Here is a 14,213-nt window from a genome sequence, read left to right as displayed (position 1 = left end):
CTTCAATAAAAATCCATGCCTCTGCCATCTCGGCTCATTACAACACGGAGCCTCCCCTCTTTTCTCATCCTCTGCTTAAACAGTATCTTAGAGGAGTCAAAAATGTAAGGCCTCCCAGAAGATCACCGTCTCCTGCATGGGACCTCAATTTTGTGCTGGAAAAACTCACTCTGCCTCCTTTTGAACCAGCAGCTACTGCGGATATAAATTTTTTATCTTGGAGAACCGCTTTCCTCTTGGCAATCACTTCAGCAAGAAGGGTTTCAGAACTACAGGCTCTCACGGCTGTTTAGCGTTTTATTACATTTTACCCGGACGGGGTGTCCCTCAGGACCAATCCTTCTTTTATGCCTAAGGTGGTATCCAGTGTGGCTCTTAACCAAACAATTTACCTGCCAACATTTTACCCAAATCCGCAGAACAAGGGGGAGCGGATTCTGCATTCATTGGACGTACACAGACAACTAAGATTCTACTTAAACAGGACCAAATCTCTAAGAAAATCTGAGCAACTACTGGTGACATTTGCTGCAGGATCAGAGGTGAAGGCTGTATCAAAGCAGACTATTTCTAAGTGGATAAGCCACTGCATTTGTTTCTGCTACTTGCACTATGGTAAACCTATGCCCAAGGGGGTCAGGTCACATTCCACCAGGGCTGCCTCTACCTCAGCAGCTTTTCTCAGAGGCATTCCAACCAAAGACATTTTAGAAGCTGCTACTTGGAGCTCTGTTCATGCCTTTACAAAGCATTATCATTTGCCTCTGTCCTCCAAATCCAGGGCAGGCTTTGCCACTGCAGTTCTGCAGGGCCTTATAGCCGCTCCTAATGCTATTTAGTTCCATTCTCCCATCCATAGCTTTGGGATTCTACCCAAATGTAATGACTGCAGCAATGAAACACGAAGATCATAGTACAGTTGTGTACACTTACCATAAATGTAGATGTTCGAGTGTATTCACTGTTGCAGTCCGGGTTACCCACCCGCCATCCCCCTTTTCTATAACTTCTCTTTCCTTCACTATATTCTAAAGCCTTTGTGGTGTATTTGCTTTTAGATGAAGGTAAAGTTTGTTACTAAAAGTGCATTTACATATATATTTCTGTTTATTCATGTGTGTGTGTGTGTGTGTGTGTGTGTGTGTGTGTGTGTATATATATATATATATATATATATATATATATATTTGCTCCCCATTTGGGGGGCACCTGACATCTGGGGCAAGAAAAACTGAATAAAATGGCGTCAGCTGCATGTTTTATACCCCTGACAACCTGATGTCATGGAAGAGGAGACAGCAACCGATGCAGGACCCAAGACTTTGTTGTTCAGGCCGACTGAGGGCAACCTACCAGTAGATTACCCAAATGTAATGACTGCAACAGTGAATACACTTGAACATCTACATTTATGGTAAGTGTACACAACTGTACTTTGCCAGTGGTGTTCCACAGGGATCGGTCCTGGGACCACTACTGTTTGGCATCTATTTCTCAGAAGTACAAGCTAAAGCCAAGGGGCAGTGGCTGACAGTTTGCTGACTGCTGCAAACTGGTTGCGGTCATATGCTCTCCAAACGATGTCAACATCCTTCAAGAAGGTCTTACGCAAACAAATGATTGGTGCCAAAGTCATGGCCACAAACTCAATGCAAAAAAATGTATTATCATCCCTTTCATCAAGAGCGATGTTCCTTCCAATTACCACATCAGTGGCAGTACCCTAAGTACGTACACAATGGTGAGAAATCTGGGCACTCAGGTTGACAGCTACCTTCCCTTTGATCAATGTCTCCAGAGTGATAACATTCTATATGGCGCACCTCATAAATAAGAACATTACCTCGAGAAAAAGTGAAGTTACTACCTCCCTGTACTCTTCATTCATTAGGCCAATAATTGTGTACGACCCTCCGTTTGGCATGTACCTTTCAAAGCATCTGCAGCAATTGAAGATACCACAAATGTTCCTCGCAAAGAAAATTCAAGGTCTTCAGCAGCTGTCCTTTGTGGATCAGCTGAAATCACTGTCACTTTATTCTGTTTCATACAGACTACTCGGAGGCGATCTCTGCCTTGCATGTAAGGTGATCTCTGACACCGCTTTATTTAAAATGCTGCACATCCGCAAGTCAAATGGCACATGGGTTACAAACTCTAAAGACCTAAACCTGGTATGTGACATCAGTAGAATCTGCTGGAGGGACAGATTTGTCTACCAAAGGTTACCACACCTTTGGAGTAGACTCCCACTTCACATCAAACAGAGCCGCTCACTAGCCGTCTTCAAACACATTCTGGATGATTGGATGGGTAACCATAAGTTCACCCCAGGGGTTCCACTTGTGTCCCTCTTGGACAGAGGCAGTAGGTGCTGATCATGGTAGGAAGAGTAAAATTTGGCATGGCTTCTAAGGGCCTTTGGGCCATTAGCCTAGTAACTTCTTATGATCCTATGACTGTGCTCAGAAAGTTTCTGAGCTTCAGACCCTTTTTTGTTTTTTTACTCTTTAACTGTAAAGGGCTACATACTCAAGTGCAATAGCCTATTTTCTATGTTAAAAAGTGTTTTTATTGCTGTATTTGTTTTAACTTAAAAAAAAAAAAATCCTATCCCTCTACTTGTTTCCCGCATTTCTAGATCTAGTAAAGTCCGGTTTTCAGAGTTTCCTGAATTGTGGACTGTTTATAAGTTCCTGTGTTACCCAGTCCTTTCTAAGATGGAGGGAAACTTCTCTGTTCATCAGTTTGAGTGGTGAACTTTGGAACAACCTGTCGCTGGATGAGTGGTTTCAGCTCAGAAACTGTAGTTTTAGTGGCAGTTTTGGGCTATTTCTAGCCCTTTCATCTTTCTAAAAACCCATGATTGCATGTTTTTTGCGCTTGTATTACCTCAGCAAGAGCTTGCCTGGGTGTCCTGCAGAGTCCTACAATAGCAGAGAGAGAAAAGGAGACTGAGTGGATTAAGTACCTCTGTTTTGCTTTTTATTGCTCGTTTTTGCTAGCCGCATTGTTCTGACTGCTTTATTAACTTTGCTAGTTATCTAAAATACTGTTTGCACTTTAAAGTATCGTTTTTTTTTAAGTCTTTTCATCTCTTTAACTGTAAAGGGCTACACACTCAAGTGTGATAGCCTAAGTGTTTTTATTGCTGTATTTGCTTTAACTTTAAAAAAAACACAGGGGCAGAGTGTCCCTTCCTACTAATCCTTCTTTTATGCATGTTGTTCAGTGAGTTGTCCTTGAAACAAGCAGTTTATCTCCCTTCCTTTTTTCCTTCTCCTCAGTCTCCTAGTGAGAGGGTCCTACATACTTGGATTTGCGCAGACAGCTGAGATATTATTTGGATAAAAGTAAGGCCATTTGTAAATTTGACCAGCTTTTTGTTTCTCCTTATCCCAGGACATTGAGTTTGGTTGTTTCTAAGCAAACCATCTCCTCTTGGGTTTCTAAGACCATTTATTTTTGTTCTTTTTATGGCAAATGTCTATCTACATCTGTTAGAGCTCACTCCACTAGGGCCTTTCCTTGAAGAAAGCACAAGAAGAGGCAGTTTGACACCAGTTCCATCCTTGAAGCTGCTAGTTAGTCTTCAATGCATACCTTTGCTAGATATTGTAAATTAGACATGGTTTCTAGGGCTAGAGCAAGTTTTGCACAAGCCATTTTACATAGGTTTGTTGAGGGCTGTTCCCAGCCTTCCACCTCCCAATCCTTTTCTTGAGCTTTTGTGCACTCCCTTCTGTGAAGAATACTGCAACAGTGGTATAGGACATAGCAGAGTTATGTCAAATCTTACCATAACAGTAGGTGTTCTCTTCACTGTTGTAGTAGTCTATCCCTCCCTCCAACCCCCTTTTTTCCTTTGGATTTTATTTTGGTTCCTCTCTTGGCCAAGGGTCTTCCTTTTCCATCTACATTTTCTCCTCCTGGATATGCATGGCCTTTTTTCTAATATGGAGACCTCTGTCTTCTGGGACTTTCTATTCTATCAGTCAAATCCATGGTTTAGAGAAAAACCTTGCTAGGGGAGCTTGCATGGTGGAGTTGTGAATGGAGAAATGATGCTTTCTCATATTTCTCAGAAGAAGGGTACAGCAGTTGTTTCAAGTGGATGACTATGGTTCACACTTGTAGTAGTAGTTACAGCAAAGAGAGACAACATGTATGGGAACCTGCATGTGCTCTCAAGTGTGTAGTAGTAGTCACAGCCACAGGAGGGGATGCTAAGGCTTAGTATAGAAAAATCCTGATCCTCACCTTGGACAGTGGGTCCACTCCCTGTTTCAGCTCTTTCCTAAAGGGGAATGAATAGGCCATAAAGCTGACACTCCAGAGGTAAAAAAAAAAAAAAAAAGTCTAATGGGAGTTTGGAAGAGGCAGGACGGTCACAGTAGAGATCGATGTTACATTTTGTTTTCAGATTGAACTTGCCTCTCAGTTATAGTGGTAACATTCTTTCTCGTTCCTCCTTTCCGTTTTGTCTGACATATGTCATCCCCTTTTCATTTCACTTGCAAGCTCTGTCCCTTCCTGTTCTTTTGCAGTCTCTCCCTCTCCTTCATTCCTTTTTGTCAGCATCCTTCCACAATTTTGAGCAATTCTTCCTCCTTGCTTGTCTTTGCTCATCCTTGTGCTTGGCTCCCTTTCTTGTCTCCTCCTCCTCCTTTTTTCACACTCTGACTTCTGCTATACCATATGCATATCTGCTGAAATATGGCAGGCCCGGATAACTTTTGTTTTGCGCACTAAACCTATCTAGAGCATGTTTCCCCTACAAAATGCTAAAATCTTAACAGTTTTTATGTGCTTAACCTGTGTAAATTCTCACTGGCATTTCTAACGGTGGCACTTTCATCTGCACCCTTAGCTTACTACTACTGCTTTTGTCTTTAAAGTTTGTTCTGTGTGTGTCTTTCACCACTTCCCTTCTCTGTAATCCTAAACATTCTGACAAATTGTTGGCCCATGGCATTTCCAAATTAACTCCCTTTCCTTCACTTTCCCACTACAGCAACAACACACTTTTAAATGGGTTTTCAACCCTTAGATGTATTGTCATACTCTTATCTGGCTCCAGGGACCTAAATCTTGTCACCACAACAAACAAAACATGCTGGAGGGATAGATTCCTGTCCCAGAGACTTCCCATACTTTGGAACAAGCTACCTATCTGTGTCAACCAGAGTTCCTCATTAGCACTCTGCAAGAAAAATCTTGATGAGTGGATGGGAAATAGGAAATTCACCCCAGGGATCACTTCTGTGGCTCTGCTCGACAAGGGCACAGGAAAATAACCTTCTTGGGTGGCGAAAGCCAGGGAACCTTGTTGGCTAGGCTTACATAGGCCCTTGGGCCAATAGCGTAGTACCTACCTATGAACCTATTTGTGGCTGACTCAAGAGTTTGCTTGCTCCTGTAATCAGTGTCTGCATTATCCTCTCCTTCTAGATTGTTGGTCTGGCTATTCTAGTCTGGACTAAGGTTTAAAAGAATGTCATGCATAATTTCAGATAAAAGATGAGAGTTCTTAATTTTTTGCCGTTTCTCATCTTAGCTTCAGCTCTCTGAACATCTATTTCCCATTTTATTTTCCCTTTTGGCCACTAATTATTCTACAAGTAGCCCATCTTTCCCAGATTACAAGTTTGTGAAGACTGTGACACCAGTGAATTAGAGAAGTGCTCCCAAAAAAAACGAAAAAAATGTGTTTTCCAGCAAATCTTGAACTTTTCTGTATTGCTAATGCCTCTGTATAAAGTAAATGGTTACTGTTATTTTCTAATTTGTTATACCCCAAAATGATCTGAAGGAGGCTGCTATGGCTGACATGATTTTTTTTACAGTTGATGCCTTTGCCTTTCTGATGTCAAATTAGAAGGACAGAAAGAAATCCCTGTGATGGTGATACTGACCATGGTTTTCTGTCTCCATCAGTTTACAACAGTACTGTGACTGCCGACTTTTCAGTGTCAGCATCAGTCTCCATTTTTGAGTTACTTTGCTTTCTTTCATTTTCATCAGGTCATTTCTGTTGCACCATTTTAAAAAGTGCTTGAATGACAGGCTTGAAAATGCAGCTGAGTTAATTGTTCTTTTCAAAGTAACAACTGTAATTCAGTGTTCAAGTGTGATAAGTCTGACACCTGTGGTTAATAGGTGGCTGGGATAGTTTGTATTGCTTTCACAGTTTTAAATATTATAGCTAGAATTAGTCTTTGATGTTAATTTTCTTTCACCAACTCACTGACTTGTCTCAACAAAGCAATGTATACAATGCAAAAATGTTGCAACAAAACACCAGAAGAAGCATGTACTTTTACAGAAACTATAGTGTAGAAAAATGTAAAATCAAATACTGACAGAAAGTGAGATGATTTAGATGAACATACTTGATTTCTTTCTTTCTTGGTACTTTTTAAAACTAAGATGTAAGAGTGTTCAATCTCGACATTTGTTCTTACACACAGGTTTGGAGCCAATCCTCTGCTCTGAGTCGGCCGAATTGCAACGCTCTGAATCTCAGAGAAGCTCGAAACCAGCCCATATCCCACAATCCACCCTGCCATTACTCAGATCTAGTTTGCCGCTGCAACAGATCGGATCGAGGAGAGCTCGGACCAGATAGAAAATTGAGATTTGCTTACTATTTACAGATAAGATACTGATTTTTTTCCTGATATAACCTTATATTTCTTAGATTGTTATAGAAGTGTTGTGTGTGTGTGTGTGTGTGTGTGTGTGTGTGTGTGTGTGTGTGTGTCTGTGTGTGTGTGTGTTTATATATATATATATATATATATATATATATTTATATATATATATATTTTTTTTTTTCTTCAGGCACCCTTTTGTGGCCTAACCCTTCTTCTTTGGGTGTGGTTTTGTGAGTGTCTTCTTTTATATAGCCCTTTCTCCATATCTATATACATATAGGATTAGCAGTTTTTCTATACTTATTAGCTATTGTTGTTTTATTAGTATGTCAGAAAAAGCTAAAGCTGGCTTTAAAAGATGTCAGTGTGGGCAGAAAATGTCCATTACTGACAATCATGCTTCCTGCGTCTGTCTTGGCCCTCTCCATCTTCAAGAGGATTGCTCTATTTGCCATTCCTTTAGCGGGAGGGTCATGACAGATAGGCGCAGGAAGCTCATAGACAGAGGGTTACTGAAGCCTGCCTTTCAAGAGGCTTTGGACAAGTTGGATCAGGCTTCTAAATCCTCGAAGAGGTCGAAGATGTCGGAGCCCATGTCATCAGCTCCGAGTTCATCTTCTAAGGTTCGTTCGCCGGTTCCACAGATCTCGGGGCCGAGCGTTGAACATTTATCTTTTCCTGAGCCCCAGATCTTGGAACCAGTGTCGGAGCTGCCACCACCATCCATTCTTCGGTCGGTGCCATCTTCGGCTCCTTCGACCCGTTCTTCCAGACCTTTATCTGAGACGGATGTGGATCGTGTCGTGCAGAAACTCATGGAAAACATGGCCCTTTCCAAGTTAATTGCAGTTTCCTCCCAGTTGGTGTCGAAACCAGAAGGCCTCCCCATATCTCCAACGGGTCCTCCTTCGAGACCCATCCAGATCTCTGAGCCGGGAGAGGATGACCTGATGATAGTGGAGCCCTCGGTGCCGAAACCGTCCATTGCACGATCGACACCATTGACTTCGACTCCTTCGGAACCGATAGGGGAGTCGCGGAGCCGACGGTCTCTCCTCGGTTCCGGGCCCGAGAGTCATACCGACCTATCGGTGCAGACTCTTCCTCTCGGGGCCTCGGCACAGACTGGCTCGGCTCCGTCCTCTGGGTCGGAGCCCACGGCACCTGGGTCTGGGATGCTCACGTGTTCTTTGGAACCGGGGGAGCCCTCGGCCAGGGGTTCGGGGGCCTTTGACCTTATGAGGAAAGTATTGTCTGCACAGACAACCACATCATCAGGGGAATCTTCTCCTTCCCCAAAAGGGCCGCTTTCTGTTTCTTCTCCCATGATCCATCCCAAGCGTAGAGCCCAATTGCCTCAGCCACCCCCAGAGGGGTTCCCCCTGTTCCTTGGAGGCCTCACCAGAAGCCCCCTCTGATGAGGTCCCGAGGAAACGGTTGTGCAAGAGGAGGCACATAGATTCCCCACAGGAATCTGTAACGTCTGACACCGACTTGGATGAGGCAGAGGGGTCCCCCAAATCACCCTCTGAGGATGTGTCTTTTGCAGACATCCTGGAGATCTTGAAACAGAGGGGTGATTGGCAATCCCTAGCCCCCACTGAGGACGAGTCGGTGCTGCTGAAGGCTTTTGGGGCTCAACCTTCTACCTCCTGGGTGACTCCGCCCTTTGATGAATTAATGGATTTGATTGCTCGAAGGGCGTGGGAGGCACCTGACACAGTGGAACCAGTCCCTAGGAAACCAAACAAGTTCATCACTGCCCCCCAAGATAAATCTCATCTCACCAAGGGAGTTCCTGTCGACGCTATGGTGGTGGCGGCAGCCACGAAAAAGGAGATGTCTGAGTCTTCCTCATCTGTTCATCCTCCTAATAAGGATTCTAGGACTATGGACAGATATGGGAAGTGCGTTTTTAGTTCAGCGACTTTTTCCATGCGTTCGCTAAACTATTTGACTCACTTCACACGTTTGCAGAGGGATCTCATCAAGGAGCTGACAGATACCCTCCAGGGTAACACAGATGCTGTTTCAGAAAAAGTAACAGCACAACTTAACACCCTCACCTCCATAGTAAACTCATCCATGAGGCTCATCTCGTATGCAGCCGAGGGATCGAGTAGAGCTGCAGCTTCAGCTATTGCTCTTCGAAGACAATCATGGATGCGGCTGTGTTCCTTTGCGGAAGCCTTCAAGTCTTCCTTTGCTAATGCCCCTTTTGATGGTGCCACTCTTTTCGGGCCCAAGGTTAAGGAGACTCTCACTCGGTGCGAGCAAGAGGGAAAGACCCTGTCTGCTGTCGGGGTCCGTTTTTCCGCTCCTACTAGACCGTATCCCAAAGGGCAACGAGGTGGAAAAATGTGGTTCCGTAAGAATCAGGGATCTTTCCAGACCAGAGAGTGATACTCCCTCCAGAGGCAGAGGAGGGGGTAGAAATGGAAGACGCCGCCCCAGCGGCAGAGGGGGTCCGCATAACCAAGGCGACAAGGATTCTGTCCCTGGGAAGCCTTTCCAGCACTCCTGAAGGGAGGCCTGGCTGTCCTGCTCTGGAGGCAGTCGGGGGTCGCTTGGCTTTATACCCACTGGCCTGGCTAAACATTACTTCGGATTGTTGGGTAAAAAGCATTATAACCAGAGGATACAAAATCCCCTTCACATCAACGCCACCTCTACAAAGAAAGTTCCCAGACGTGCCACCCCGTCTGCGAAATCTAGCAGCTGTAGAAATTTCAAAGCTGCTCGAAAACAGAGTCATCCAACCAGTCCCGGCGGACCAAAGAGAATTCGGAACTTACTCAAGGTTCTTTTTAGTTCCAAAAAAGACAGGGGACTGGAGACCAATCTTAGATCTCAGCCATCTCAACAACTTCGTGAAGAAGGAAAAGTTCCGGATGGTCACGCTTCAATCGATCCTTCCATTCTTACAGAAGGACGATTGGATGTGCTCTATAGATCTCAAAGACACGTACTACCACATCAAAATGGCCAGACCGTCCAGAGATCACCTGCGCTTCCGGCTGGGAGCCAGTCACTTTCAGTTTCGAGCTCTGCCCGTTGGACTCACCTCAGCCCCCAGGGTATTCACCAAATGCATGGCAGTAGTTGCGTCTCACTTGAGACGACAAGGATTCCAGGTATTTCCCTATCTGGACGACTGGCTCCTCACCGCCACCACCGAGCGTCGTCTATTGCAAGCCAGAGACTACACAATCAGCCTTTGTTCCCACTTAGGGATTTCCATAAACTTCGAAAAGTCTTGCTTATCGCCCTCACAGTGTATTTCCTTCATTGGAGCAGACCTAAATACACGTTCGACACTACTGAAGCTCCCTCCAATAAGAGCCTCAACCCTCAAACAGCAGGTTCTGCTTCTTCTGGTCAGCAAGAAAGCCCCAGCCAAACTGGTGTTAAAAGTGTTGGGAATGATGGCAGCCGCACTAATTGCAGTCCCTATGGGAAGGTTACACATGAGGATCCTACAATGGCTGCTCTTCGCGCAGTGGTCGTTCCAACACCTACCCCTAGCGCACGAGATCAGGATAACAGAGTCTTGCAGACGGGACCTGTCATGGTGGGTGCGCGATCAGAACCTCACTATGGGTCCGTCCATTCGTTCTACCCAGTCCAACAGCCACAATAACCACGGACACTTCCCTGATAGGGTGGGGGGGGCCTTTTTCAGGGAAGAACAGTCCAGGGAGAATGGTCCAGCACGGAGTACACTCTACATATAAATGTTCTGGAGTTGAGGGCGGTGTTCCTGGCGTTGCAACACTTCCAAGCCCTCTTACCTCTAGGAACAGTAGCAGTTCAGACAGACAACATGTCTGTAGTCTGGTACATAAACAAGCAAGGGGGAACCAGGTCTTACCCGTTATGCAGAGAGGCCATGAGAATTTGGCAATGGGCAGAGTCCACGGGTCGCTTTCTGATAGCAACGCACATCCCGGGGTCATCCAACGTCATTGCGGACAGGTTGAGCAGAGCCATCCTGTTACCTCACGAGTGGTCCCTCAATTCACAGACGGCGGAAAAGATCTTCCGCAAATGGGGCCAGCCTTGTTGCGATCTGTTTGCTTCCCCGTTGAATGCAAAATGCAGAAGCTACTTTGCCCTTCTACCCTCTCCGGGGGATGTCCCCAGGGACGCACTGATACACGATTGGCCCCCAGGTCTCCTATATGCATTTCCGCCTACTCCCTTGATTCCCAAATTTCTACAGAAAGCCAGGAACCTGGAAAGGACTATAATACTCCTAGCCCCATTCTGGCCTCGTCAAATATGGTTCCCCTTTCTTCGAACCCATCAAATAGAGGAACCATGGATTCTGGACCCAGTACCAGATCTACTGACACATTCGTCGGGAGTTCCTCGCCCGTCTCTACAGTCCCTCAAACTAGCAGTTTGGCTGCTCCGCTTCCCTGCCTAGCCAGGTCTCATCTACCCCCCCCGGCAGTTCAACACATTCTGGTTGCTTCTCATAAAGCTTCCACTACTAAACTCTATACGAGTAAGTGGAAACGCTTTGTATATTGGGCATCTAGCCAAAACTTAGACCCCTTGGTAGCTCCTCTACATAAAATTTTAGAATTCTTGTCTATCCTTTTTCACGAAGGAGCTTCTACTTCCATGCTAAGAGTACAGTTGGCGGCCATATCAAACTTCCATATTGGTGAGGAAGGTTCTCCCATTATGTCTCACAGGCTTTGTAAGGCCTTTATGAAAGGAACCTTCCATCTTAGACCGCCTGTCAGAAAACCTTTCTTTCCATGGAGCCTGAATTTGTTGCTATCGCAACTCATGTTGCCACCTTTTGAACCTGCCTCGTCATGTCTCTTAAAGTTCTTATCATGGAAGACGCTGTTTCTCGTCGCCGTGACTTCAGCTCGTAGAGTATCAGAGTTGCAAGCATTATCGGTCAGACCACCTTACTTGATATTCCATCCAGACAGGGTCTCTTTGCGTACAAATCCATCCTTCCTTCCAAAAGTATGCTTAGTTACGAATATTAACCAGTCTATAGAACTCCCTACCTTTTCCAAAAACCATACTAACAAACTGGAGTATATGTTGCACAAGTTGGATGTTCACAGGCAATTAAGATTTTATTTGGATAGGACCAAAGATTACAGGAAAACAGATCAGCTCTTTGTCGCATTTGCAGACAATAAAAAGGGCATGGCAATTACTAAACGTACACTATCTAAATGGCTTGCCGACTGTATAACATTTGTATACTCTAAATCAAAGCAATCCTTGCCCACCAAACCTAAGGCCCATTCTACCAGATCCGTCTCCACTTCCTTAGCTCATGCAGCTCGTTTGCCTTTGGACACTATTTGTGCAGCAGCCATGTGGTCTAAACCACATACTTTCATCACTCATTATAGAGTGGACAAAATCTCCAAGGATAGGACATCATTTGGTTCCACTGTGCTTAGGAACGTTCTTCCATGAGTCACTCGGGGTGACGGAGCTAGGGACGCTACCCGTGTGTAAGAACAAACGGCGAGATTGAACACTCTTACATAAAGAAGTTATGTCCTTACCATAACGTTCCATGTAGAGTGTTCATCTCGCCTTTGTTCTTACATTCCCCCCCCCCCCCACACGTGTTTGGAAGAACTGGTAGGATTAGAGTATGATCGACGTGTCTTGACCCCTTCCGGGGTAAATGCTTCCGTGTATCATGGGATATATGTTTAGACCATTAGTTATTGCTATGGTGAGAGAGTGTCTCTGAATGGCTGAAGAGAGTGTATACTTCTAGCACCGGAGGTGTTGGATCTTTTGGTCTGGTTTGTTTGCAAACTAGATCTGAGTAATGGCAGGGAGGATTGTGGGATATGGGCTGGTCTCGAGCTTCTCTGAGATTCAGAGCTTTGCAATTCGGCCGACTCGGAGCCGAGGATCGGCTCCGAACCCGTGTGTAAGAACAAAGGCGAGATGAACACTCTACATGGAACATTATGGTAAGGACATAACTTCTTTTTTTATTAAAGGGAACGACATTTGCATTTGTAAACTAAGCTTGAAAGCCTTGCCTTTGTTCAGACTCAAGGTTACACTATTTTTCTGAGGTGTGATGCTGACAGTGTTTCTGACCAGGCACATTTAAATGCCATTGTTCAAGAACCATTGTTTTCTTAATGGCTCTTTAGTTGAGATAAATGACCTAACCTAATTACTATGCCACTGTTGGTAACCTCTGTGATGTAACAGATGAGACAAATGCAGGAAAGAAAGGTGAACAAATTTTAAACAATGTTTTTCTGTATGTGAAGTGTTCAGTGCTGGATTACATGGAAGGAAAATTACTTTTTGGAAAGAAAAACTTGACTTTTGGGTGGAATTCTCCTTTAAGCCACTGATAGAGATTAAATAAACTCTGGATGAAAGAGATGCAAAGATGGCATCATACTTCATGTCTTGGCAGAAGGTGGTTTTGCAGACATGGCTGCATTAATTTGTCCTCTCACCAATGGGGTGCCATGCATTTATATCTTTTGATGCAAGTTTTTAACACTCACACACACACACACACACACACACACACACACACACACACACACACACACACACACACACACACACCACGTACATGTATACATTGTGAGAAGGAAATCATCTTTTAGTATACTCGTCTTTCCTCTTTCACCCAACCCCATAGATTTCTAGGTCTTCTATGGTTTCCATGAAGTTCACACTGACTGTAGAGCATCTGAATTTGTTAGTGATCATGCCTATCATTGTCTTTATATCTAAATGTGTAGTTTGGTAAAATTATTTAAAATATTAATTGATTTCATTTTTCCTTTTCAGAGCCCAATTTGTTAAGTGGGACTGCTCACAGTGTCAACAAACGAGGTGTAAAAAGGAGGGACCTCGATATTGAGGAACTGAGAGAGATACTGTCACCTCTCTTACCTTTTGTTCGTATTGAGCATATTCTGCCAGCAAATAGTGAAGTGCTGAGTGATGCTGTGAGTATTGATTGCATACAGTTTAAAGGTGAACCACAGGAAAATTCATGGACATGGGTAGAACACAGCATAAGATTTAACCCGAGGAAAAAGTTTTATTTTGTTGGGAGGGGGTAGTGATCATATTTCATGGGACTGGGAAGAGCAATGTTGTAGTAAATCATAATTTTTGTGCCAAAAACCTACTTTCAAACTTTAGTAGGATTCTTCTACACCAGTCAAAAAAAAAACAAAGCTTGTATGATCCCACATTTGGAGATGTCCACACACATGCCCACTCCATCTGCACTGTGTAACACAGCTAGGTACATAGCTCTGCATCGTGAGCCTAACTTGCCTAAAACCTAAAAGTTCAGAGCAGAACCATAAAATCAAACACTGAGAGAACAGGTCATAGTCTAGTATTTCAAAAAAAAAAAAAAAACACCTCACAGGCTGATTCAAGGGAAGCAGTCTCTTGAGTTGAGTCTTCTGATCTTGGGGTGATGGCAAATCCTGTTGAGTGGTTTGACCCTTAAACCCAGTGAGACGAACAGGTCATCATTTGGGTGGAGTCTCTCAGTTCATTCCCTGC

General features: G+C 44.3%; 1 protein-coding gene across 1 annotated transcript in view; it reads left to right on the top strand.

Moving 5' to 3' along the window:
* The window catches only part of BTBD7 (BTB domain containing 7), a 1,417,647-nt gene that overhangs the window by 825,433 nt on the left and 578,001 nt on the right, over positions 1–14,213 (top strand). Inside the window, exon 6 of the mRNA XM_044074574.1 lies at positions 13,479–13,639. Coding sequence (XP_043930509.1) covers positions 13,479–13,639 — 161 coding nt within the window. The remainder of the gene's footprint in view (positions 1–13,478; positions 13,640–14,213) is intronic.

Source organism: Protopterus annectens, chromosome 6.part0, assembly GCF_019279795.1.
Source record: "Protopterus annectens isolate FY-2018-M chromosome 6.part0, PAN1.0, whole genome shotgun sequence".
Classification (NCBI taxonomy): Eukaryota; Metazoa; Chordata; order Ceratodontiformes; family Protopteridae; genus Protopterus; species Protopterus annectens.
This window is presented reverse-complemented; position numbering and strand designations above follow the sequence as displayed.